Raw genomic sequence first — 26,910 nt, forward strand, 5'->3', positions numbered from 1 at the left:
CGGCCAGGGCACACAGGAGAAGCACCCATCTGCTTCTCCACCCCTCCCCCTCTCCTTCCTCTCTGTCTCTCTCTTCATCTTCCACAGTCAAGGCTCCATTGGAGCAAAAGATGGCCCTGGTGCTGGGGATGGCTCCTTGGCCTCTGCCCCAGGCGCTAGAGTGGCTCTGGTCGCGGCAGAGCGACACCTGGGAGGGGCAGAGCGTCACCCCTGGTGGGCGTGCCGGGTGGATCCCGGTCGGGCGCATGCGGGAATCTGTCTCTCCCCGTTTCCAGCTTCAGAAAAATACAAAAAATAAAAAATAAATAAATAATAAAATATGTGGCGTTCATGGCTCTCTCAGCCAAAAAGGTTCCCAACTCCTGATCTAGGTAGTCAAAAAGATCAGGAAATGACTGGATCTGTCCCAGAATATGATGTTGTGCTTTGCTATGGGAGGGAGTAGGAAGTAATCCTTTATGTGATGCCCAGAACTGGATGCCAGCCTGTACCCCCATCATGGTTGTGTATATGGTTAACTACCGACTCTAGTAGTTTCTTCATCTCCCAAAACTGGCATCAACATGCAGGTGTAGGAGACGGTAAATTGAAGGTCAGTCTATAAAGAAGCAAAAAAGAATCAAAACTGTTGAGTGATGCTTTCTTTCTGTCAGGCTGTATGTCCGAATTCTTGCAGGCAAACTTCAGAGAAGAATAAAAAGAAAGAGGCATGCATGTTTTTGCTCTTAAAGAGAGGTACAAATGAGAACACGACTTAAGGTAAAGAAAGCATCTTTTATAAGTTTATTGGTCCATTACTTTAAGTTAACTGAGGTAAAGAAACCTTGAAAATTTACAAGCTAACAGTTTATTGAGCAATACAAATTTTTATTTACCTCAAAATGTAATCCTAATCTCATAGTAAACAATGGACAGAACTTCTTATACACAGATAAATGAAAAGAAAGTGGACAAAAACCTCGTGCCAGCATAAAAAATGCAACAAATGCTCTATTTTTTTTCTTTTCTTTTTACAATCTCTGGGTTCCATAACAAGGAAAACACGGTGACATTCTTTTTTAAATTTGGTAGCTTCATGAAACAAAGACCTTGATCTGTAGATAAAGCACTTTCTCATCTACACACATTCTTGAACACATTTTTTTTCACAGCTTCTGATTTGGCTTAACGGCAGCATGGCGAGGAGAGGACACATTTACACGAAGAATGTTACCAACACCTCAGGAAGGTGTTTTCTTTATTCTTTAAAAATTTTCAATGTAAAGAATAGTTCCTAAAGATAAGAAATACAGTCCATAATTTGGACATGACCTACACAGAAGGTTTTTTTTGTTTTTGTTTTTTTAAATCTTTTTTTAACAGTTAAAATACAAGTTAGAAAGTCTGCTGGCAGTTAATTTCATGGGACTATCATCAGATGCACATCATTTCTCAATGGCGCCCCCAGCTCACAGACATTAGGGAGCAGGCACACAGAGGACAGAGGACAGGGCATCCGGTGGCCAGGACCCGGGCCTCAGAGGTGTCCAGGAGAATGGTGCTGACTGCTCAGAGCTGCTGGTTTGTTGTTTGAGGAAGGCCCATCTGACACAGGCATCATTTTAATGCACTGGGTCACATTTTGGTTTGCATCTACTTTTACCCCTCCATTTCCACGCCGAGGAAAAAGCAAGCCCCCTTTCTTCTTCCCAGCAAGTGACCGGAGGGCTGGTCTGAGACTGTGAACCAGCCTCTCCAACGGGGGCGCTGACAGGTGTTGCCTGCTCTCACCTGGCCGCCAGGGAGCCAGGACCACGTGGTGAGAGGGTAGCATGTGCAATACGCAAGCACTGGTCTTAACAGAAAAGGCTCTGTTAAAAATGGACTTAATTATGTGAGTCAACACAATACGTTTTATGTTTTTGGCATTCCAACCTGTGGAGAATTTCTTTCTGCAACATGCTGCTCTGAGGCCCCCCACAGTATCTCGTAATAAGCTGTTGTGCAGAATCAGGGTAACCCTTTAACTATTGTCCTAATCTATAGAGTTCTTTGTATCTATGTGATGTGACGATGCTGAGACCATATATCCTCTACAATCACAAGTGTACCAAAAAGCACAAAATTATAATCTTTCACACTTTAAAACAAAAAAGGGTTTTGTGGTCCTGTGTTACCTTACATTATCAAAAATATCATTTGGCAATAGCCATTTTGCTTTTTCCTCCTAAAAGGCAGCCCGAATTATGAACCTCACATTCTTGCCTATTTCTTTAAGAGAGCTGAGGACTGGCTACGTTAGACCTCTAGTATTTAAGCTGATTACATTTCTAGAAAACTGTTTTTACCCAGAGTCTAAAAAACACTAGTTGCAGAATAAGGCATTTTAATAGGTGTTGACAAATTCTCAAAAAGTAGAGTTAGGCTTTTAATAGTCTGTGGCATTTTTAAAAGTCTGGATTTGTTGATTTTTAAGTGCCAAGTACACAGAATGTTTATGGATGAGACAAACAGCTTACTGGCTTGTTAAAAGTTATTTTCTCAACGCACTTATTTACAGGCTATCTACTGCAGTAAAACCCACCTGGATGACATATGTTTCTGCCACACAGATGGGGATAAACAGCCATACCCAGAAAGCATTTCAAACACATATGCTTAAGAAAGAACAGTTAAATCCCCTGTAACCAAGTCCCTCCCACACGTTCTACCACAGGCAGCCCTGCGCATACTCTGCCCCGTGCACCCATCGGAAGCCCAGGCAGCCTTCAGACAAAGCACTAACCACCTACTGGGAGGGTTGATAAAAGTCTGGGTTCCCGGTTTATTCACAGAATTAAAAAAAACAACACACAAGGATGAGGACAACTCCAACACACCCAGCTCAATTTGTCTGGCCCAGGGAATGACATTGTCCTCAAATTTACTGATAACTTCCATCGGCCATCTGAACAGAGTACATAAGCAGGGACAGGGCATGTCCAATCTGCTGCCATCCTGAGGACTCTTGAAAGTAAGAGGCAAACCCGCATTCCCACATAATTTTGTAAATGGGGATGACCTAAGCAGTGTTATCCCGACATTATAATTAGATTACCCAGTTTCCATAAGCCTTTAAGGTGGGCGGGGTCCGGGGCTGTGTGCCCTGCCCTGACCACAAGCAGCCTCATTTTCTGAATGGAAGCACCCTTTCAGGCAGTCAGAGTGGAGCCCAGCTCTGACATCCCAAGACCCAAACAGATGAGGTCAACACGGGCCTCGCTGTCCCTCCCTCTCCCCAGTCAGGATGGAGTATGGAGAATGACTATGCTGAAGTCCCGTGAACGGTGTCAGAACAGAGCCAGGTGCCCGTGATTTCAATGCTGTCCCTGGTGGGGCCGAGTTGCACACACTGGGTGTTTTGGGGACGGACACCATCCGGAGAGAAACTCTACTTGCGGACTGCCACTGCGCCATTGTGCCCTCCTCTGTGTCCATCACAGAGGGCAGCCTCACAGGACATGAGTAGCAGTGTGCACTTGGTTTCCTCACGGGACAGCGACTGAGAAAACATTCCATTTGACAACATGCACAATACACTCAGGTGTGGTGGACATTTGGCAGGAAAGCAAACGTGTTACACTGCTCATGATCGCCAGCGTGGTACTGGGCTGTGTTATTTCAGCTAAGAAAGGTGTCTGATGAGGTCAAGGAGCAGCACAGTGAAATATGAGCCAATAACCTCCATAACCTGAGCATATATCTGAGCTCACCAGGAATCATTAGTAAGTCTTATCAGAGGAGAAATCCCGACCCTACACCGGGCTGCTGGGCTGTCCCTTCCCCGCTGGGAGCAGTGGGTCCTTGCAGAGTAGCCTGGAGTCTTCTCGTAGACCCACCACATGGTAACAGCAGCTGTCCACATCGGCCACCAGTCACAACTGCTCCCTTCGACATCACTTGCTCTCTTAAAATCTGCTCGGTTCCTAGGAAATCTCTCTTTGGATTTAGCCTGGATTTTTAACTTGGGTGAATGAGCCCTTTCACTTCCCAGGCCCAGGGACAGTTGACAGGGATGACTTTCCATTCCACTGCCACGCGCTCAAGCCTCCAAACCTGTCCGCGTCTGCCTGCCCAGGGAAGGCGCGTCTCCAAGCCAAAGTCTCCCAGAAAATAAACACAAGACAGGAGTCGGTGACCTCAGCACCATGACTTTGTGGGACCAGGAAAGATGGGGTGACGAAGCCTCTGTGAGGCAGTCTTTGGCACAGAAATCTCCGGGTTATGCGTCTCCTGGGGAATCAATCGCCTTTGTGCTGATGGAGACGAAGAGGCTAATGCTTGGGGCTGCTGCCTCTCCGGGGCTGGGGGAGCTGTGGGAAGGCCTGGAGAACCTCCTTCACTGCCTGTTGTGCCTCTCCTTCCGGCCCAGCCTCCTTACCTTCACAGATGCCAGCTTAGACCATTTCTCCAAGGACATCTGTAACAAACACTGGTTGCCCAGCTCTGCTATCAATGGTGAGCCGGAGGGCCATCTGCCCTGTTCCAGCCCTCTCTGGTGTCTCAGAGCGCCGGAACACCACATGGGGCCCAAACAAGGAAGGGCACAATAATCCCAAAATGCCCAAATCCTTTCAAAGTTAGTATTCCACCTGCAGTAATATACAGGGATGATGACTACGGCCCCCACTCCTCCAAATGTCCCAGCGATGAACCTAGTGACTTTCCTAAGGGAGGGCTGCCTCCTTTCTTATCTAACCCTTTACATGGGAGTGTCCTGGGCTTCGGCAACCAGCAGCAGACTGGAGTCCAGTCTTCTTGTAACTCCTGCCATAGTTCTTTCCAAGTATTCTTTACCCTGGGCGACATTTTTAAAGCACACATTCCACAGGCAAGGTTCCACACGTTGCCAAACATGAAGGTTTGCTGCTGGGTCAGTCTAGTGTCTCCTACCAAATACCAACAGAGGGCCATGAACCCACCCTGACTCTACCGGCAGGTGGTCAGGGAGAACTCGGGCACCCATCACCACCCAATGTGGTGGTTTAGAGGTAGAATGAAACACTGGGTCACCCCTCGGGATAGATGGACTATTTGTATTCATCTACTTCAATAACTCACTTCTAATCGTACCAAACTGAAAATTCACATCAAAGGATTTTAGAATAGCACAAGTGGGGTCTAGCAGTGCAGTCAAGTACTTATTGATGTAAAAACCATAATTTAAACTGCAACCTTTTCAAACATGATGAAAGAGAACCAAAGTGTTCTGTGTCGTCCAGCTGCTGCCCCAAGGGCATCGCTGCTGTGGCTGACGCGAGGTCAATGGCCACTGGGGGTGGAATGAAGTGATGTCAGCACGCTGCACACTGGCCAGCATGTGCAGGTGAACTTCCACCTGCAGCACTGTCTCAGCACAGCGGTTTCATTAAAAAAAAAAAAAATACTGCTGCTTATTTAAGGCTCAGATTTCTAATTTTCCAGGGGTGAGCCACAGACGAAAGAACACAAACGGGACAACTGTAGCCTCACTTCAGGAGAAGAAAACAATGTATTGGAAAATAGATCTTTTCTTTTCTTTTTTTTTTTTTTTTTTTGGTCTGCTTAGTTTACATTGATTTGAAAAGTAAACCTGGTAATAGTTTGAAATAAAGACTTTAGATGCAGCCAGCAGTCCCCAGGAAGTTGGCTATAAATTACCCATCCAGAGACTGATTTTCCTGCCTGATCAGGAAATATTAAGGGTTAAAGCACTTCATGTCACACTGAGTTTATGAAATCTCGATTGTGTCACAACAACATACCAACCTCTCACCAAAACGCTGCCCAAACATTCATCCAGCAGACATAATGGGAAACATGAAACTAGGACTTTTCGGTGAGGTAAAGGTAATTGCGCAAAGCAGATGTGGGAGGCGGGGCTTGGTATCTGCCCAATGATCTCAACACGGGGTGCTCCTCTTACTTCAAGACAATAGATACTCCCAAACAGGCCTAATTTCTACTCTGATGACATTTAACAAGCTAAAGAAAAACATGGAAGAACGTCACAAAAAAAATGCACCTTTTTTTCATTCTATACAAAAACAGTTTCCAATCTACTGCATTCTAGTGTCAGAAACAAGTTCAGAGAACACTGTTCCCTCAGCTTCCCGAGGCATCGCATAAGGACAAGGACACTGGCCTGACCATTCTAGCACGGATGCATTTAGACTGATTTAAATGGTCCTATATGGACCAGAAACCGTAAGACAGCGATCACTCATCACAAGCAGGCAGCAGGCCACACTCACGGCTACAGGCCACTGTCCATTAAGGACCTCCCACAGAGGTGCCAACACCTCCTCTTAGGCTGAGAATGTCAGTGCCCACAGGGATGGGTTCCAGGGCTGCCACATAGCCATGGAAAGCAAGAGTGGCCTTCTATTCGTGCCTTCCTCGTGTCCTTGAAAAGCAGGACCTGGGTTCTCTTCCACAACAGGCAACTCCGCAGTCCCAAAATGGGGACTGCCATGAGATGTCAGCACGTCAGCTGAGGATGTCTTGTCCCTCGCTTTCAAATCTTTGTAGTGTTCCTTTTCATAGGTTCCTTCGCGGCATGGAGGTATGCTTCTTTTGCTGAGAGATGATTATAACCTTGCGGACTCCAACAGGGAATAAATACTAATTGAAAACAACTGTCAGACAAAGGAAGGTGGGGAGGGAGGGAAATACACAAGGAGAGATGTTTCTGTGGTTTTCCCAGGGCCGCCCCTCTGGCACAGCAGGGACATTCCATGTGGGCTCCCAAGCCCTGTGTAGGTAGAAGAGTCTCTGTTCCCAGAAGGAACTTACTTGGCCTCTTGTTTCTCCTGAAGTAGTGGAATAATTGACTCCCACGCCATGAGGCACTGAAAACAACACACAGTATCAGCATCAAGTTTCAGATTTCACGTCAGCTTCTTAATTCTGCTCTATTCCTGTCCATCCTGCTGGGTCACCTTTGTCTAATGATGCCCCATATGCACTATCCATGACAAGAAACAGGGGAGGAACAGGTGTTTGTGTTGAATACAGTCACCCCCATTTCTACAAAAGACCACGGTGTCTGTACAAGGTCAAAATGCACTATCGATACTAAATGCTCACATCTGAAGCAAAAATGGATTCACTAAAGAAATTCTCTCCTTTCCAAAAGCAGACAAGAGACCAGGCTGCAAACCCAGGATGAGGCCCCCGGTTCCCAGCCGTGATAGGGCAGCGCCCCAGGTATGGACGGTGCTGGCACAAAGCTGTACGTCCCATCGGAATGAGGCAGCCACCTGACTCCGAGTGGCGGGAACCCGCTCTTCCTCACCAACCTCACCTTTGCTGTATAGGCTACTCCTGGGTCCCCCAAACGGGAAAATGGCAGGAGGGATCTCTATATTTAGATCCCTGTTATGTACTTTACACTCACTCTCAGTAGTCCTCACATCACAACTCTGTGAAGTAGTTATTTATTACAAACACACACATGTGCACATTTTATAGGTGGGGAAAATGAGACCCAGAGAGGTTAAGTAAACTTGCCCAAGACACACAGCTAGTAAGTGGCAGAGCTCATGATTCCAAAACCAATGTTCTCTTCACGCTGCCACGCCCTTGCACCCCAGGTCCTCGGGAAGGGCTGAGGGCCTGGACCACTCTGACCCGCTCCTGTAAGAGTGCACTGCTTAGTAGAAACGACTCTCCCTTTGAGAAGAGGGAAGGGCGGGGGAATTACACAGGCCTTTCTTAGAAGCAGCCAGGGAGGAGGGGGGGAGGCAGCAGGGCTTTGCGCCGTGTCATTTGAGGATGTTCTGAGGAGGTGGGAGGGGAGAGGCATCCTCAGGTCTAGCCGGAACAGGAGTTGAGAAATTGCTCCCTGCGTCTCTGTCTTGGTGTCTCTGAGGTTGGGGAAGAAGCTAGACTCAGGCCCTGCCCTACATAAGGAAGCCTGGGGAGAATCAAGGAGCTTGCTTTCAGCCAGAGACCCAGGGCAGGGTCCAAGGCACCCTGGGTCCTGCCCTCTCTAGGCCACCGCCTTGGACCTGGAAGGGTCCTTCTACCTCAGTAATGGGCAACCAAGACCACACCAGCTTTCCTTCTGACCCTCAAACGCTCAAGTTTTTTCCTATATCAGGACCCCTGTGTGTGTCACTCCCTTGGCCTAGAATACTTATTCCCCAAGTCTTTGTCTCTGACAATCAGATCACACGGCATTTCCTCAGTCTGGCCTTTCCTGCCTGCTTCACGTGCCCTCCCAGCCCTAATTTGCAATATGCCCCCAGTCCTTTCCCCCAGTTTCCTGTTCTTTGCCAGTATTAGAAAGTCTATTTAAAAAACAACAGTATTTTGATAAGAGGTCTCTACAGGCTTCACCAGATGACCCAAGGGGTCTGTGGCACCATGAAAATGAAGAACCCCTACAGAAAGAACTACAACAGGTGGTTACTTTAAGCTGTAACCCCAAAACCATAAGAACGGAGCCCCCAAACCTCCATTCACTGAGGCATCCCTACGCTGAAGGCCTGATTGATTCTGGGAAGCAGCCAGCCACCAGGAGCAAAGGGCACGGGGGATAAGACTTCTGCTTCTATCAGCAGTGACTGCAACTGAAACCTGTGGGCACCATGGGGGTGGGGAGTGAGGGTCCTGCTCCCAAAAACAGCATCGCATCTAGCACAGCAGGGCAAAGACAGGCAGGGGTTTCTAAGAACAAACATAAGATAGGGGAGGAGCTGGAACTGGCAGGGTCCTTGCCCTGGACTTCTGACAGGCTCTCCTGCGAGGCTCTGGCTCTTGGACATGCTTTTTCAAGGAAAGGGCTGTGGTCCTGCCAGTGTGCGCCTCACCTTCTCGTAATACTGGATGTTCTTGTCGGCCATTCCCACAAGCAGCTGCCGGAAGTCTTGCCTCTTGTCGTTCTGCCACCTCTCCATGTCGGCCTTCAGGTCGGCATTGAAACACTCCATGCGGTCCTGACACTTCTCAACGTCCGCCGGCACCTGGCAGGGGGAGGCAGGAGTGGGTGCTCTGCATGTGTAACTGGTTTCTCATGTCACAGACTGCTCCGCTCGCACGTTCTGTGAGGGGCCAAGTCACTACATTACAACGCCAGAAACGGGCCTAAGGAATTCAAAAAGGAACCATCCTGACCCGAATTTTCAAACCCATCCAAACACAACAGAAACTTGTAGGAGAAACCCCCCTCCCACCCCCACTTACAAACAGGAAGAAAAAACATTGCATCCACAGTCGTATCCTTGGTTCCTTTTTAAATGTAAAACTGTGTGCAGATTTTGCAAATATTCAGCAGTATGTGGTATTGCCCTGCTAGTCTCCTGGGTCCAATAATTAAGCTAGAAAAGGTTTTTCCATATCACATGAACTATTCCATTACTTCTGATGTTTGATAATATCTGTCCTCATCAATCAGAGAATTGCAATAATAAGACTACTGGCCAGCTCCCTCCTCTGAACCCCACACTACAGACAATCCACTTGTCCACGCTCCCCGAGACAGCAGATTGTCAAAAATGAAAAGTTAGTTAGTTATTCCTGGGAAAATAAGAGAGAAATTCTTTATGCGTCTCAGAAGAACCTGAAATGCAAAGAAGAAAAACAGAGCAGGCTATTTCAAGTTTTTCTTAAAGATTTTCTCAGAATGGAACTATGTCCCCTGAATTTCACAACTTTCATTTTGCTTTGGTGAGTCTCGCCCATCCCACACCTCTAGAGAGAGCATCCAATACCGTGAGAAGGTGAGAGGAAAGTGTGACCCTCGCTGCCCAAGCACAAGGCTGGCTTCCTCCCCTAATTCAAGACCTCCGCTGGGCCCGGATGGGTGACCAGGGGGTCAACATGCCCAAAGCCGGATCAACGCCCACCTACCAAATGCTTCCCAACAATAAATGGGGTGTTGTGCATTTTGTGTGCTGGGTCCTGTGAACCCCAGTGTCTCCAAGCTGTGGGTCACCTTCAGGGTCAATCTCTATCAACCAGGGAAGTTTAACATCCAGAACTTCTGAGCAAGGAGCCACCCCAGAAACACCAGTCATGGTGAGGACAAGCCTGAGGGAGCTGGACACTTTCAGGGCTTCTCCAGGTGCCGCAGGCACTGGCCACCTGCCACCCAGACCGTCTGGAGCCGGCTGCAGACCCAGAAGCAGGAGAGGGAAGCAGCGGGGTGAGGGGCTCACATGACGGACTGGAGAGAAAGGGGTGGTGAGGCACCCCAGGCAACCTGGAAGGAAAGAACTTTCCTTTTCAAAGGAGGAAAAAGACCCTTCTTCAAAGCACTTATGCTTCTGGAATAAAAAACACCACCACCTGACTTTTCCTTCTGACGCCGTGAGGGCAGTCACTCCTGCCTTTCCCTACTGAGTGACCCATCACTGCTGGCCACCTCGGGGGAACCGGAATAAAACAAGAGTGCCCGGCTTTGCTGCTCCAAGCCGTTCCCCCATAGACGTTGGTGGCCGGGCCTCCGCGGCACCCTGGAGCCAGGGCCTCTGGCAGGCCTCGCCTCCCTGCAGGCACAGGCCAGCCCCCACTGCTCTCCTGGGCACTGCCATTTCAGGAGCATCTGGTGACTGAATGCCTGGGAGCAGCTCTCCGTGTGCTTAATTAACAAAGCTGCTTGGGCAAAGAGGAAGAGCGAGGCTCTGAAAAGCACCTGGGGCACAGGGAGCAGGGGAGGCGAGGCTCTGGGACTAAGGTGTTCTTAGGGAGGAAGGGGAGCTTGTCACGGGACAGGAGCTCTGGCTGACCCGCGAAAATAAAGAATCCCAACTGCAGCTCAGACGTTACTACCGCCTGAGCCTGGCGTTGGGAAGTGCTTCTAAGCTCATCGTTTTCACAACACTCCACACTAGGCTCTGGGAAACATGGAAGAGCTTAGGGCTCTAGGCGCAGACTGGTCTCAGTCGCCTCCAGTCTCCTTGGGAAGGAAAGGATGTGCCTGGACAGAGAGGTGAGAGCTGTCGCCTCCCTCTGAGCCCTGCGGTGAGCACCCTCCACGGCGGAATGGAGAGCGAGTCCAACCGGGATGCGGCATCAGGGGTCCCTGAAGAAAGACGAGATCGGGCGCGTTCAGGGTGGTATGGCCGTAGACATGTCCTTGAAGAAAGACCACTGGGCAACTCTGCAAAGATGACAGGGCACGTGCGATGCTGGGGGAGGGGCACTCTACAGTGACAGAGGTGAGAAGCACCTGATCCACCTCAGGAAGAGCTCACAGGCCACAGTGCCTGCGAAGGCATAGAGAAAGAGAACTCCAGCTGGCAAGACTGGGGGAGGGGGGCTAGAAGATGAGAAGCCAGGGCTCTTCCGGAAGGCCAGTTGTTCCGAGACCCATTCACCATGTGCCCCTCTTAGGAAAAGGGAAAAGCCTCGTGCTTCCTCTGACGATAGAGACACTTACGGAGGCAGATTTCCAGAGTCTGGAAACACACCTACCACTTACTAGACCTGACTTCGGGCCTCTATGCCTCGGCCACCTCGCCAGGCTGTTGTGAGGTTAAATGAGATAGTGTGCAGAAAACACTTACTTGATGCCTGGCATGCATTAAACACTCAACAAACATTTGCTAGTCTCGGTCAGTAGCAATATTATAAATCGAGGTTCATAAAAGAACGTGTCATTTGCGTAGTTCCTCAGGTCAGAATATTTTATTGAGCTTTATTCCACATCTTCTAAAAAGAGGTTACGTTTTGCTTTCCAAATATAAACTATTATAATAGAAGCAAATATATTCTTTCCAACCTTATGCCACTCTTCACCCTTGCTGCCCCACCCAAGGTTTCACCAGAGATTAAAGATGAGTCAACATCAAACTACACCGTCTCGAGACTGCCCACGGCACCCTGGAAACAGGGCAGTGGCTGCAACACCAGGAGGGAGGGGACAGATGAAACCAACCTGGTGGACACAGAACTGACAGATTTGGCAACCAATCACACGTGAGCTGTAAGCTATAGAAAGTCCGAGAAGAGCCAGAAGTGCCTAGTCTAGGTGACTAGGGTAGCAATAGTCCACTGCAGGGCTCAGGACACAGGACAGGTCTACAGACCCGATAAAGACAAAGGAGGTAGCTGCAGCCATGAGAAGGGTAAGATCTTCCCTCCACAAGAAGGGCTACAACAACTCAACAACAATAAAACAACACACTTTTAAAATGAGAAGAGGACTTGAATAGACATTTCTCCAAAAAATATACAAATGGCTAATAAGCACATGAAAAAATGCTCCACATCACTAATCATCATGAACATGCAAACCAAAACCACCATGAGATACCACCTCACACCCATTAGGATGGGCATTATTTTTTGGAAAAAAACAAACAAACAGAAAATAAGAAGTATTAGCAAGGATGTAGAGCTATTGGGACCCTTGTGCACTGTTATTGGGAATGTAAAATGATCCAATCATTGTGGATAAAAGTATAATGTTCCTCAAAAAATAAAAATGTAATTACAGTATGATCCAACAGTTTCACTTGTGGGAATATACCCAAAAGAACTGAAAACAAGGTCTTAAAGATATATGGGTACACCCATGCTCATAGCAGCACTCTTCACAGTAGCCAAAAGGTGGAAGCAACTCAAGTGTCCTTCCACAGATGAATGGATAAGCAAAAAGTGGTAATACACACAATGGAATATTATTCAGCCTCTGGAAGGATGGACATTTGACACATGCCACACATGGATGAACCTTAAGGACATTATATTAAGTGAAGTAAGCCAGTCACAGAGAGAGAACTATGGTAAGATCCTACTTATATGAAGTACCTAGAGCCATCAAACTCATCGAGACACAAAGTAGAATGGTGGCTGCCAGGGGCGGAGGAGGAGGAAAAGCAGAGTTGTTGTTACTGGGTTAAGAGCTTCAGTTCTGCCAGACAGAGAGTTCTAGAGGTCCTCCTGCATGACAATGTGAACATACGACAGTGTGAACATGACTGGACACTGAAACATGGCTAAGACAATACGACTTATGTGTATTTTGCCACGATTAAGTTTTATACTATATGAGGGACTAAAAGCGGAGGCTGAGGAAGGGAGGGTCAATGGGTAAAACCCATGGAGAGGCCTATATTTATGGGTTTAATAAAGGAAGCAGCCAGGGCCACTGAGAAAGATGGGCACAGAAGGAGGAAGAGCGTCGGGGGGCGGAGTCATAGAAACAGGGAGGATGGGGCTGGAAGAGGGAAGAGGGGGAGGTGTAAAAAGAAGAGCGTAAGAGGAATCGGGTGAGCTGTCTGCAATGACCAGCTGCTAAAGCTGCCCGACTTGTGAAGAGCAGGGCTGGTGTATCAGATGCCCTAGATCATGTTGTTCTTGCTCTCTTTATTTTTCTTCCCCCTCTCCTTTTCTTTTTAAAGATTTTAGTTATTGATTTTACAGAGGGGAGGGAACGAGAAGTTTCAACTCATAGTTGCTTCACTTTAGTTGCTCAGTGATTGCTTGTCATATGTGCCTTGACTGGGTAAGCCTGGAGCTTCGAAGTGGTGACCTCAACACTCTATCCACTGCACCATACAGGCTGGGCTCGCTCTTGTTTCTTTTTGGAGGACATCTTTGTGATAATCAGTTCACTGACTAGAAACATCCAGCATTCCTCTTTATAGCAACGTTTCAATGTTTTGAATGAGGCATTGTTCGAGTCATGCCATCTTGTGTCTACAGGATGTTCAGATGGCAACATCCAATGCTCAAGGTTGGGAGTTGCTCAACACAGCCACCAAGAAAAAAAAAATCCCCAGATTAGACCTCAAGAGACAAAAAAAAACTCCTAAATAGAGAACAAGACTGCATTTTTCCCATCAGTTCCTCTCTCTCTCATGAGAACATCTGCTACAGGATACGGGTTGTTGAAGAGATGGGAGGAGGGTCATATGAGATTAAACTAAGCCTTGTTGTGTGTGTTGGGAAGCAGGGTGGTAATGTAAATTCACTCAACATTCATTTAAAAATGTATTATTGAGCTCTTTCCACGTACCAGACGTTTCTAGGCCCTAATATAAATTGCTAACCAAGTCTTCTCCTTGGAGCTAGGGGGGAGATGTAATATCTGCTCCCATGATGACAGTAGGTTAAAAAAGTCCCCAAAGATTATACAAGGCAGACATGACCCCAAACATGGGCAGAGGGGGTTCACGGCAGCTGTGGGCCAAGTGCCAAGGCCAGTGACGGAAGCAATTCCGGGCCCTCGTCTTCTCGGCCACGTGCAGCTGGGTGGGAAGTGGCGCAGAGCTTCCTCACGGGGGCTGTGTGAGTGACAGCGGGGCCGTGCCCTGGCCCTCTGGGAAGCCAGAGACCTGGCGCAGAGCTTCCTCACGGGGGCTGTGTGAGTGACAGCAGGGCCGTGCCCTGGCCCTCTGGGAAGCCAGAGACCTGGCGCAGAGCTTCCTCACGGGGGCTGTGTGAGTGACAGCGGGGCCGTGCCCTGGCCCTCCGGGAAGCCAGAGACCCAGGTGGCTCACCCTCGGCCTCGGGCCCCCTGGTCTGGTTTACCCCAGTGTGTCCTACAGACATTGTCATTTTCTGTGTAGCTGTGAGACGCCCAAAAGTTGAGAAAATGCTGAGATAGGGTACCGAGAAAACGCTATAAAATTTGGCAAAGAAGAAGTCATTGGTGCCCTGTAAAAAATGCTTTTCTTTTTTAAAAGATAGGAAAAGAGACAAACTGCAGAGAATGGTGGGTGAGGAGAGAGAGGAGGGGGCACAGGTGAGACAAACGTAGATCCACCGAGGACAGGGGAGCCAGGAGCTCACCTGTGTGATGGCTGGAAGGCGCTAGCAGAGGCTGAAGGCTTGTGAGAGGCCCGGACTGCCCCCAGTCTCCCCTGCGGTCACCTGCACCTGCGTCCACCAGCCCGAGAGCTCCTCCTCAGGGAGCAAAGGCTGCTGGGAGTCCAAGGAGCAGGAATAAAGGGCTCTAATTCTGAAAAAGGACACAGCTGGGGGGCCAATCCCAGCCCCACCATGTGTTAGCTGTGGCACATAAGGCATATATCTGGTCCCCTGAGTCCTGGCTCTTCACCTGTGAGAAGAGAACCACCACCCTGAGAAGGGCTGATGTAGGAACGGAATAAGATAAGGGCAGTGAGAGTCCTGCCTTCTTCGGCTGCTGTGATCTCTGCCTCATTAGCCTGGCTTTCGAACCCAGGCTGAGGTCAGGGCTGCTGTGCAGAGAGCTGGGGGACCTCAGGCATTCTCCCCTCACTAGGCAGAAGTGCCTGGAAACAACGGATATCCGAACGACAGAATTAACCTGAGAAAGCTGAGGACGCAACCCAAGGCCCAGGCTCCATGTGCCTGAGAATAACCCGCCTCAGAGCCTGCCAGTTTCCGCGACCTGAAAACAAAGCGACCTTTACGTTCTGTGAGAACGTCCTCCCCCAGCTCTGGAGCCACAGGCTCACGCCTTCGCCTAGGACATCCACCCCAGTGTGACATGTGCAGAGAAGGTCATGGACACCCACAAGGCCATTTCCTTCCTTCTGGGTTATGGAGAAGTGATCAGATTTTGCTATTACTATGTGGCTTCACAAAAATCAACTTTCATTCTTCAGAGCAACTTTTCAAGATTTCACCTCAAAATGAGGTAAGCCCCCATCCCCCCTCAGGTCTCCTGTTGACGTGCCCAGACCCAGGCCCTCCCTGTGGAAACGCCCTGGCCTCCCCTCCTTCCCTCGGCCTCATGATGGACCTGGAGACAACCTTGCTCCCGCTACAAGCTACTAGCAGGAGAACTCACTGAGCCCTTGGGTTAAACCAGCCCTGACCCACCGGTTCCTTGGCTTTATCTCAACAACTCTGTCTAAAACGGACAAAAAAAATTTTTTTAAATCATAACTGGCAACTCACTCAAACTCAGAAAACACATTTAGCATTCATACTGGTGACAACCGGAACTAGAATGGGAAGCAGAGGCTCCACCCATGGAGCATGCTGACTGCGTCCAACACTGCTAATCTTTACATCCTCATGACAATCATGTGCCTGAAGCCCACAAAGAATAATGAGCAAACCGGTCCGAGCTGGGGGGCAGGGCTGGGATTTGAAGCCAGGACCCTCTGATTCTAAATCCTGTGCTCTTTCTACCAAACCACAGTCGACTTGGACAGGCTGTCAACAGAGCCCTGCTCTGCTCACCCAAGGAGCTGCTACCCCAGATCCCAAACTGGTGGTTCAATTTCTGCTGCTCCCATGGTTCCAGCCTCCATCGTGCCAGCCCCTGCTCTATTGTTAAATATCATGATTGCTAAACAGGTAGCAAAAGTAACTCTGGCAAGGCTCAGGGTCACCAGAAAGAAGGAAGATAAAGACTGCCCGTCCACGGTGTGCTAACAGAATGTAGCTGTGTTTGGAACCTACTAGACAGAAACCTTCTTTTCCTCTTATAAGAGCTTTCATGGCCAAGAGAATAAGTCATATGGGTCAGTGATGTTCCAGGGAAGGGAGGACAGCAGCAGCAGGGAGATTTCAACACCCACAGGGAGGAGAAGTCACCCAGGCCAGCAAGAAGGGGAGAGCACAAGGCCAGAGCCCCCAGGCCAGCAAGAAGGGGAGAGCAGAGGCCAGAGCCCCCAGGCCAGCAAAAAGGGGAGAGCACGAGGCCAGAGCCCCCAGGCCAGCAAGAAGGGGAGAGCAAGAGGCCAGAGCCCCCAGGCCAGCAAGAAGGGGAGAGCACGAGGCCAGAGCCCCCAGGCCAGCAAGAAGGGGAGAGCACGAGGCCAGAGCCCCAAGCTCGGTTAGCTGGAACTCGGTAGCCAGAAACAGCTGTTCCCTCTGTTCCGTCTGCCCCCACGGCGGCTATGAACCTCAGGCAGCCAGCAAGGCAGGGCACAGTCACAATTAATCTGTCCTATTATTCATACCCTTCAGATCCTGTCTTTAGAAAAAAACTGTCCCATGTAGGGCTGAACATATATTAAAGACAAAATCAGCCTCTGAGAAAACTTGTATTCAGGGCTGAGCATGTACCAATACTGACCGAACTATTTAAGTGACATCTTTTAAATGCAGGGTCCTCAGCTCCCGAACAAGGTCGGTGGCAGAACTCGCCATCTCTCATTCCCTCCCTAGCCAGGAAACACTTTTTTCCGTATTGATATTTGAAAGCTATATGTGAGAATGAAAATTTAAAAATATATAAACACAGTATTCTATGTCATCCCTTGAAAAGAGTCTGAGACAGCACCACGCTCCAGAATATCCCAGGGACAACCAGCCAGTCCATGGGACAGGCAGCTGAGACAGAAGGCAGCCATGCACAAAGCGGGGTGGCTATCATCCCCTCCCTTGAGACACGGTATGACAGCCTATGGACAAAAAGAGGGGCGCCTAGTCCTCTGGCCAAGTTCCAGCTGCACACACTGGGCCAGTGACGAGGGTCCCAACCTTTATCATCTGACTCTGAAAAACGTACGCGCCTTCACTGTCTTGTGTGGACACTGAGTGGCACATGACACAATGCGACAAGTGTATTGTACGCTGCTGTGGTGAGCACACTGGAGACAGACCTTCAGCATCAACAAAACCAGGCTGCTCACGGGGCTGCTTGGTGCCTTGTTTTCTCACCCACAAAGTGGGGAAAGAATGGTGCTTTCCCTCTGGGCCTCAGACAGCCGCTCGGAGGCCGGTGGAGCAATGAACACAGAACAGCACTATACAGAGGTAAGGTGTGCCCTTGCTGAGGTTTGGCCAGTTCCCTCTAGGTATATTTCAACACGGCAGCAGTGATGAGAACACAGGCAGAGGAGGGGACCCAAACACACAGTTCTGGTGTCTAACTATCTCCCTGGGATTTGGGCCCCTGCTATTATATTATATTAACCTTCCTAATAACATTCCCACCCCACCCCTTTTTGAAAACAAATACACCTTCCAATTACACACAAAACGGAGCACAGTAACATCACGGTAGCTGGCATGGTTCTAAAGCCAGACTGCAGACTGTAATCTGGGCTCTGGCATCTGCTACCTGAGCGACCCTGGGCCTCGGTTTGCTCACCTCCCAGGGGGAATAAAGATGGTACCTGGCGGGCATGATCGCTGTGTGGAATAAATGCGATAACCCGAATATAAAGCACTAAGCTCACTGTGAGCACCTGCATCTTGGCTGTTATTACTCTTGTTTTTAATCCTGGCTGGCTGGAGGAAGAGAGAGGCAACAAACACGAGTGACTGATACACAGACGCATTTTTACAGTTGTGATTCTCTCGCGAGACCCAGAGCTCTGGGGCTGGGAGGCATCATAAGCTGGACCAGGGCTTCTCAAGCTGTGTGGGAAAGGACCATGTTATGTTGGCTTTCTTTCCCCCCAACCCGACCAAGCTGCCGGAACTACTGGGCACAGCTGGCACGCAGCTTTCTCCACGCGCTCCTCTCCACGCAGGTGACACACTCGTCCTCCTCCCAGCTTCTCGGCTTTTCCTGTCATGGATCGTAACAGTGTGGACCAGTCCACAAACCACACTTGAGACCCCCGATCTAGACTGTTCTTCCCCTTTCTTCTCAATCCCATTTCACAGAGAGGAACTGCCTGTGAGAGCTGGAAGCAGAGCTGGAAGTCTTGAAAAAAGGGAAGGAAGGAGGAAAAAAGAGAAGAGAAAAAGAAAAAAGCAATCCCAGGAAACTCAACCCCCAGTGCATGTCAGAAACTCCCAGAAATAAGATGTAAAGGGAGCAAGAGGAGGGAACAGCATCGATGCAGCCCAGCCAGCACGGACCACCTTTGTCCTCTGTGTCCAGGGACGAGGTGCCCGGGGCTCCGCAGGGTGCTGACAGGTAACAGCGTGCATCCGAGCAGCCCGCCCGCCCCAGGGGCTTGCCTGACCTTGGGGCGGTCTTCCTTTCTCAGAGCCACAGCTTCCAGTTTGGCTTCGTACTCGGCCTGCACCTGGTCCCGCTTCTTCAGGACGCTCTGTGGGGGGCAGAGAAGGGGCACAGGACACCGAGTTCACAAGGGGCCTCCGAGCCCCAGGCACTTGTTCCTCTGCCCTGTTCCTCCCCAAATCATGGCACCCACGCCCAGCCATGTGCTCCTAGGGTGGTCTGGCTTGGTGTGACATGTGGTGGGCTCTGGAGGAGGCACCTTTTTGTTGTTGTTGTGGGAAAGAACACACTTGTTTATTAATTCATACAAACATTTTCCAACTCGAGAAGAGAAGGCAAAGCTGGTACAAAAGGCCTTCTAAGGCAGTGGTAGTCAACCTGGTTCCTACTGCCCACTAGGGGGCGTTCCAGCTTTCATGGTGGGCAGTAGGGGAGCAACCAAAGTATAAATAAAAAGATTTAACTATAGTAAGTTGTTTTATAAAGATTTATTCTGGCAAACTTAGCGAAAATCCGACATAAAGTACTTGGTGAGTAATTATTATTATATGCTTTAACTTGCTGTAACTCTGCTTTATAAATTTTATAAAGTAAAGTTACTTCCCTACTTTATAAATCACCATTACTGTGGAACCAGTGGGAGGTTAGAAAACTTTACTACTAACAGAGATACAAAAGTGGGTGGTAGGGATAAAAAGGTTGACTACCCCTGTTCTAAGACATGAGCTCGGGTGAAAACGGTATTTAAGACTTACCCCACAAACCAATTCTAGGAGGAAATAATAACAATTTATGGAAACATTTCTATCACATTTGAACAAAATATAGTTTTATCTGTAATTTTCAAACTGATTTTCCACTTGAAGAGAAGGAGAACCACTCTCAGAAACATCTTTCTAGTGTGGTAATCTAGCTCAACTCTGAGAATGACAATTCCAGGGAAGGGCAAAGTGGGGTGAGCAGCGCCCATCTGTTGCCATGGTGATGAGAGGACTCTCGGCTTTCCCCTAGCAGAGAGAACATCGTTGTGCGGAAATGTGGGACTTGGCAGGTAACAATGAAGGGCGTTCTCTGAACTGTTAAGGGAAAAGTCCAAGTCAAGTGAGCTGATCTCTGATGGACTGATCTGCTCATTAATCCATTAGCCACTTATCTGTTCTCCACTCTAGGTCAGGTATACAAAAAGCAAAGAGACATAGTCCCTACCTGGGGGGTTTGGCCAGGGGAGAGGCACAGACACAGCATGAGGCTGCAGGCGCTGTGCCGTGTGCAAGTCCGGACTCTCTGCAACCAGGCAGCGAGCCTGCCTGTGCGAGCAGTACACGGGCCCTAGACAGCCAGCTGGAACAGAGGCTGCAGGCGCTGAGCTGTGTGCAAGTCCGGACTCCCTGCCACCAGGCAGCGAGCCTGCCTGAGCGAGCAGTACACAGGCCCTAGACAGCCAGCTCGAACAGAGGCTGCAGGCGCTGAGCTGTGAGCAAGTCCGGACTCCCTGCCACCAGGCAGCGAGCCTGCCTGAGCAAGCAGTACACGGGCCCTAGATAGCCAGCTGGAACAGAGGCTGCAGGCCCTGAGCTGTGAGCAAGTCCGGACTCCCTGCCACCAGGCAGCGAGCCTGCCTGAGCAAGCAGTACACGGGCCCTAGACAGCCAGCTCGAACGGGTACTGTGACCAACCAGGCGTCCAGGATGCAAAACGTAGGGAGACACTCATCCCTGGGCTCGGGCAAGTACAAGAGAGGCACCTGAGCATGTGTGTCTCCCTAAGTCACCCAGTCCTGGCTCTGCTGCTAAGACGCCACCATGTAGAATGGAAAAGCATGTGGTTGGCATTCTAGAAAAGCATCTGTTTCATCCAAGGCTTTCTTTTTTCTTCTTTGTGTGCAATTACATATGGCAAACCAACAGTGGTAAGAATTTTCTTTCCCGCCTGACCAGGCGGTGGTGCAGTGAATAGAGCGTCGAACTGGGATGCAGAGGACCCAGGTTCGAGACCCCGAGGTCTCCAGCTTGAGCACAGGATCATCTGGTTTGAGCAAAGCTCACCAGCTTGGTCCCAAGGTCACTGGCTCGAACAAGGGGTTACTCGGTCTGCTGAAGGCCCGCGGACAAGGCACATATGAGAAAGCAATCAATGAACAGGTGTCGCAACAAAAAACTAATGATTGATGCTTCTCATCTCTCTCTGTTCCTGTCTCTCTGACTCTCTGTCTCTGTTAAAAAAAAAAAAAAAAAAAAAAAAAAAAATTTCCCCCTAAGTCAGAAGTCACACATTGCTATAGCAGTGACTAATCCTGCACTTTCCCCACAGGGACCTTCTGGCAGAGCGTGAAGTCAGGTAGGAAGGAGCTTTTTCCTGGCTGACCAGTGGGCATCTTGTGTCCCTGACAACGTGCTGAAAGGTGATAAATAAGTGACTGAATAGCTGAGAGCACTCTGGGGACAACCTTCTAATGGAATGTGTCAACACTTGGGACCGGAAGTCTTCCCCTGAGGTAAATTACCATGAGAAGAGCATGAGGTAAAACCGGCAATAGCTTATTTTTCCTTGTTTTTCACTCATCCATCTCCTTCGTGCTGGGAAGTTCCCTCCCCAATCATCAACTGTGGAGTAGGCTGGCCTCCCGGGCTGGTTAGTGGGACTTTCTGCAGTGATGCAAGCACGCTACAATCTATTATGAGCAGCCCCACATGCTGACTGAGCTCTTAAAATACGGCTTGGGGGCTTGAGAAACTGGATATAAACTTTTACTTAATTTTATCGAATTTAAATTTAAACTTAAATAGTCACCTACAGCTAGTAGCTGCTGTACTGGACAGCACAAATCTAGAGCAAAACAAATGAACACAGAAAAAAATCAGGGGTCCTTTCTGGACTTCGTGGAGCCCAGAAAATATTCTAAACCTACTAGCCTGGTACCAGCAGTAATATAAATGCATAATTGTAGTGCAGAGAAATAAACACACAATGCCATCCTTGCAGACGCCCTGTGGCGCCCCAAGGGGCAACGAGACAGCAGGTCGGGGCCACTGGGACGCTTCTCAATGCCATGCGCTGCCTTCGGAGCGCGCTTCACGCCTTATGGGAAAGCGCACGTACCCACACAAGGGCAGGAACAGGGATGAGTTGTCTCTCAGTGTGGCAAGAACCACTGAGGCTCCCAAGGTCCGGGTGCATCTCCTCTCTCACCCCCACAGCAGGCGAGGGGCCCAAGATCCAGCCATACTCCGTCCCCCAATTAGTGTGGGCCTCTCCTACCCCGTCTCCTCACCACTCTTACGTTCACCCCTCCTGCCCCGTCTCCTCACCACTCTTACGTTCACCCCTCCTGCCCCGTCTCCTCACCACTCTTACGTTCACCCCTCCTGCAGGGACAATTCTGCCATCTCACACTGGCAGCCTGGAGGAGGAGTCCTGCTAACATCCCCGCATCCCTGGACAGCAGGAGAAACTCACAACAACCCCATGGAAGTGAAAGGGTATTATTGTCCAGGGGAAAGACCTGGATGAGGCCACGCCGCTGGCTAATACCAGTGGTGACTCATCCAGCTTTCCCAGCGCGGCGTGTGGTTTCCCAGTCTGACTGCAATCCAACCACAACAAAGGCTGAGAAACAAGCTTTGAATCAAGATATCTGTTTGAGGCCCTGGCTATTTGGCTCAGTGGATCGAGTGTCAGCCCAGTGTGCAGATGTCCCTGGTTCAATCCCCAGTCAGGGTACACACGAGAAGCAACTGTCTGCTACTCTCCCCCCTTCCGCTTCCCCTTCTCTCTTCTCCTCCCGCAGCCAGTGGCTTGACTGGTTCAAGCATCGGCCCTGGGTGCTGAGGATAGCTTAGTTGGTCCTAGCATCAGTCTTAGATGGGGTTGCCAGGCAGATCCTGGTCGGAGCACATGCGGGAGTCTATCTCCCCTTCTCTCATTTAAGAAGATATGTTTGAGACTACCATCCTTGCTAGAGTACCTCTGCACATTGTCAGTGAGAGCCTGAAAGGACAGGCCTGCCCCCCGCCCCAAATAACACAGGCTCTATTGATAAAGTTGGTCAGCCAGCCTGTGGCTGATGGGACCTCAACCTACAATGTGGTGAAAGGACCAACAGACCAGATTGGCATCGACACGACAGAGAGGACCCCATCACTGAGTGACAGCAAAAGGTATGCAGCACCTGAGCTTCTCGGGAACGTCACAGGGATCTCCGATCCCAGTGAATACCAGAAATCAGAAAGGTGGAGTGCGTGGAGGGACTTTCCTGTTATACTCGGGTGTCCGTTTCTCTCTCACCCCAATGTCTCCTCATTCACCTGCCCAGGTGCTGGGATGCAGCAGAGAACAAAACCCTTGCCTTCACAGGACTGACATTCTAGTGGAGGGCAGACAATACGCAAGCCATATATGTTAATACGGAGAACGTGAGGAAGTGCCAGGTGTGGGGTGGGGAGCAAAACAGGAAAGGGGGACAGATAGTGCCGAGGGTGTGCAAGACGGCAGAACTGTTCATAGGGTGGACGGGGGGGGGGGTTCAGTGACAAGGTGACTTTTAATTTGGGACATAGAATAAATCTCTCTTGAATCCTGTATCTGTTTAACGTGGAGCATTTTGTCATGATTTCAAAGTGGTCCTCCTAGTAATTACAAAACTTCACTGCCTTCTTTTCAAATATATACAGGGAAATGACTCAGTTTCTTTAACAAGTAAATAGCAAGAAAAAATAAATAGGGAGGGATTTTTAAAATATTTTTAAGAAGCATATCAACCAACATATTAATTTTATTTTTATTCTAATTTTGAAAAATGTATTAAAAACAGCATCTGAGATAGTTGAGGAAATCGAACACTAGCTAGATATTCGAGGATAAGAAAAAGTAGTTCTTTAGATGTGATGATAATACGGTTCTCTTTATTAGAAGAATGCTTGTATTTTAGAGATATTTACTAAATGTGTTTGTATGAAACAACATGATATCTGGGGTTTGCTTTAAAACAACCCATGGGGTGGGGCTTGGGGGTGGGTGGGGACAGAGCTGGAACAAGACGGGCCACGAGGGACAGCTGGTGGAGCTAGCTGACAGCACACAGGAGAGCGCCAGTCACACCTACACCCGACTTCTGAACATGTTTGAATTTTTCTATAATAAAAGTTAAACAATAGAAATATAATACCTGTTATCGAAAATGTCTATATCACAAACTAATAACAGCCATTACACTACAATGACAGGGCCTGACCAGGCAGTGGCGCAGTGGATAGAGAGTTGGACTGGGATGAGGAGGACCCAGGTTCGAGACCCCGAGGTCACCAGCTTGAGCATGCGCTTATCTGGCTTGAGCAAAAAGCTCACCAGCTTGGACAAAAGGTCACTGGCTTGAGCAAGGTTGCTCGGTCTGCTGAAGGCCCACGGTCAAGGCACATGTGAGAAAGCAATCAATGAACAACTAAGGTGTCGCAACAAAAAACTGATAATTGATGCTTCTCATCTCTCTCCGTTTCTGTCTGTCTGTACCTATCTATCCCTGTCTGTCCCTGTCTATCCCCTCTCTCTGACTCTCTGTCCATGTAAAAAAACAAACAGACAGAAAAACTACAATGACAGAGTGTCTAGGAGCTGGATCACAGACACCTGCTGTAGTCTGGCTTTCAACATCTGCGCTGGACTCTTCCCAGGAAAGTGCCACAGTGGTTAGTATCAACAAGAAAGCCCAGAGTTTCCCTCTCCACCCGCAGAGCTCATGCTCACGTCTTCCTCTGGTGAAGCTGGGGGCTCACAAACTTGGAGGGGGAGGAAAAATGCTGTCCAAAAGCAGCCCCAATGCAAAAGGTCAGCGGCTACCAAAAAGCCTGCTCAGGTCCAGAAGGTTTTCAAGTTTCAAATCTTTTTATAAGAGGGACATTCGGATGCAGGGTTGAGAAAGTTTTATGAGAGCAGCAGGAACAACTTGGCCATACATAGAGAACTGAGAACAGAATGGTTCAGGGGCTGACAGCTGAAAAGACCCAAGAGGTGCTTGTGCAGAATTAGTGTGTAGTAATAAAGAAAAAGCGGCTCAAATGCAAATAGAAACCAAATACCAAACACACAGAGACCCGCAGCCTGTGCTTGGGCAGCCCACTAGGAGAGCATTTTCCCACAGGCAGGAAAACGAGTCTGGCTTAGTCTTGGTGACATAATTTCTCATTAAGTGGTTACATTCAGGTTGCACCTTTGAACACACTCCTTTTATACTTTCATTCTATTGAAAAGAGGATCTCCTGTGAGTTAAAGGTTCTAGGGAAGTGCTGGTAATACTGAAACCACACATTTCCCCCTAATTTTAAAAGATATTTGTTATAAAAAATTTAGAAAATAAAGAAAAATGCAAAATAGGGGAAAAGGCATCTGACATCTCATCTCGCAGGGACCACCACATCAGTCTTCACTTCAGGCTCCTCTTTTGAATGACTTCTTTGATGTGCCCCAATTGTGTTTTCTCTTCCTGGCGCTTGTCATTCAGATGCTGAATATTATGGTCTAGTCCTTTCATTTTCATATTTTTTCTCTCCAATCCTCCATCTGTCTTTTCATTTCCCTTTATATGTGGTTTCCTTAAAATTTTCTTCTAACTCTTCTATCGATTTCTTTTTTTCATTTCTATCATGGTCTTCATTTCCATGAACTCTTTGTTCTCTGGCTTTAAAAAAAAAAATCTTGTTTTATGGCTATGTTATAGCTTCCCTTTTTGAAGATATTATTTTGTTCCTGGAAATTTTCTTCTTTGTCAATGATGTTTCACTTGACATATTTCCCTTCTTCTTTTTTTTAAAATTCTATTAATTGATTTAGAGAGAAAGACGGAAAGAGAAACATAGATTTGTTGTTCTATTTATTTATGCATTCATTCTTGTACGTGCCCTGACCACGGACTGAACCTCTAGCTTTGGCACATTGGGATGATGCTCCTCTAACCAATTGAGCTACCCTACCAGGCCAGGGCTTGCCTTTTCATCCTTGTTTTTATTTGATATGCATATTAGAATCTTCTCTTAAATAACTGGTGGCTCTTGTCTGTCCACTAATCAGAGGGAAACACTGAGAAACCGAATGAAACTCTGCACACCGAGGGCTTGCTGACAATGCTCCCAGGGCCTCTGTTGAGTCATGTTGTTGAGGGTCCCCCTCCCCTCCAGTGTCAGTGTCTCCTAGTCTGTCCTCCTGGTCTATTCAGTTTCCAAAAAAGGCTCTTCTAACTCTTGTAGGGAAGATATAAGGCCAAGAGCCAAAGAGAGGAAGATGACTGAGTCTCAACATTTAGTCACCTTTCACTTCACGTCCCAATTTTAGGATTTTTGCCTCCACCCTCAACTGTGCCTGGTGCCAAGAGTACACCTTAGTTCTGACAGTGCAGAGAAGGGACTGCAGCTTCTGTGTGAGAAGCGAGAAAAAATCAGAAGCTCTTACTGCTCCTTTATCGTATTTCCCCATGTATGAGACGCACCTTAATTTTGAGGCCTGAAATTTGAAGAAAAAAAAAAAAAGTATTACATAAAGTTATTTGACTCAAGTTTTATTCATCATAAAATTCATACAACTCCTCGTCACTGTCAAAACTCCCATCCATTAGCTTGTCCTCATCTGTATCTGATGACAAATCACTGTCTTCAACAAGCATGAAAAAGCAAGTAAAAAATCTACAACCACTGTAAAAGACACATCCAGTTTATAGACCCCAAATTTTTCGGAAAAGAACGTGTCTTATACATGGGGAAATACGGTAATTCTTCTCTCCAGCCCCGCCCCTCTCTTCATCCCAGAGGCCCTTGGTGCTCCCCAGCCTTGACCTTCATGAAAAGTTGCACAGTGAAACCAGGTGGCTTTTACCCGGAGGGAGCTCCTAAGACGGCTTTTTGTGGGTCACCTCAGTCCTTTATCACCTTTACATCTGCTTTCTGGTTCCCAACTGCAGTGCGATTGCTTCCCCTTCTATCACTCTGTCCTTGCAGGTTTATGTCTTTTAAAAAATCATTCCGGTGTCTTTCGGGTTCAATTTCATGAAGAAAAGGAAGTATAAAAATGTGTTCAGTCTGCCATCACTGGGAATTTCAGAGTTTTAATTTTCACAT

General features: G+C 48.5%; 1 protein-coding gene across 1 annotated transcript in view; it reads right to left on the reverse strand.

The window, feature by feature from the left end:
- Positions 1–760: 760 nt before the first annotated feature.
- The window catches only part of SNX30 (sorting nexin family member 30), a 112,820-nt gene continuing 86,670 nt past the window's right edge, over positions 761–26,910 (reverse strand). The window contains exons 7-9 of the mRNA XM_066256491.1: positions 18,813–18,899; positions 8,814–8,966; positions 761–6,848 (exon numbers count right to left, since the gene is read on the reverse strand). Of these exons, the coding sequence (XP_066112588.1) occupies positions 6,789–6,848; positions 8,814–8,966; positions 18,813–18,899 (300 nt within the window). The 3' untranslated portion in view covers positions 761–6,788. The remainder of the gene's footprint in view (positions 6,849–8,813; positions 8,967–18,812; positions 18,900–26,910) is intronic.

Source organism: Saccopteryx bilineata, chromosome 2 (genome assembly GCF_036850765.1).
Source record: "Saccopteryx bilineata isolate mSacBil1 chromosome 2, mSacBil1_pri_phased_curated, whole genome shotgun sequence".
In the NCBI taxonomy this organism is placed as follows: domain Eukaryota; kingdom Metazoa; phylum Chordata; class Mammalia; order Chiroptera; family Emballonuridae; genus Saccopteryx; species Saccopteryx bilineata.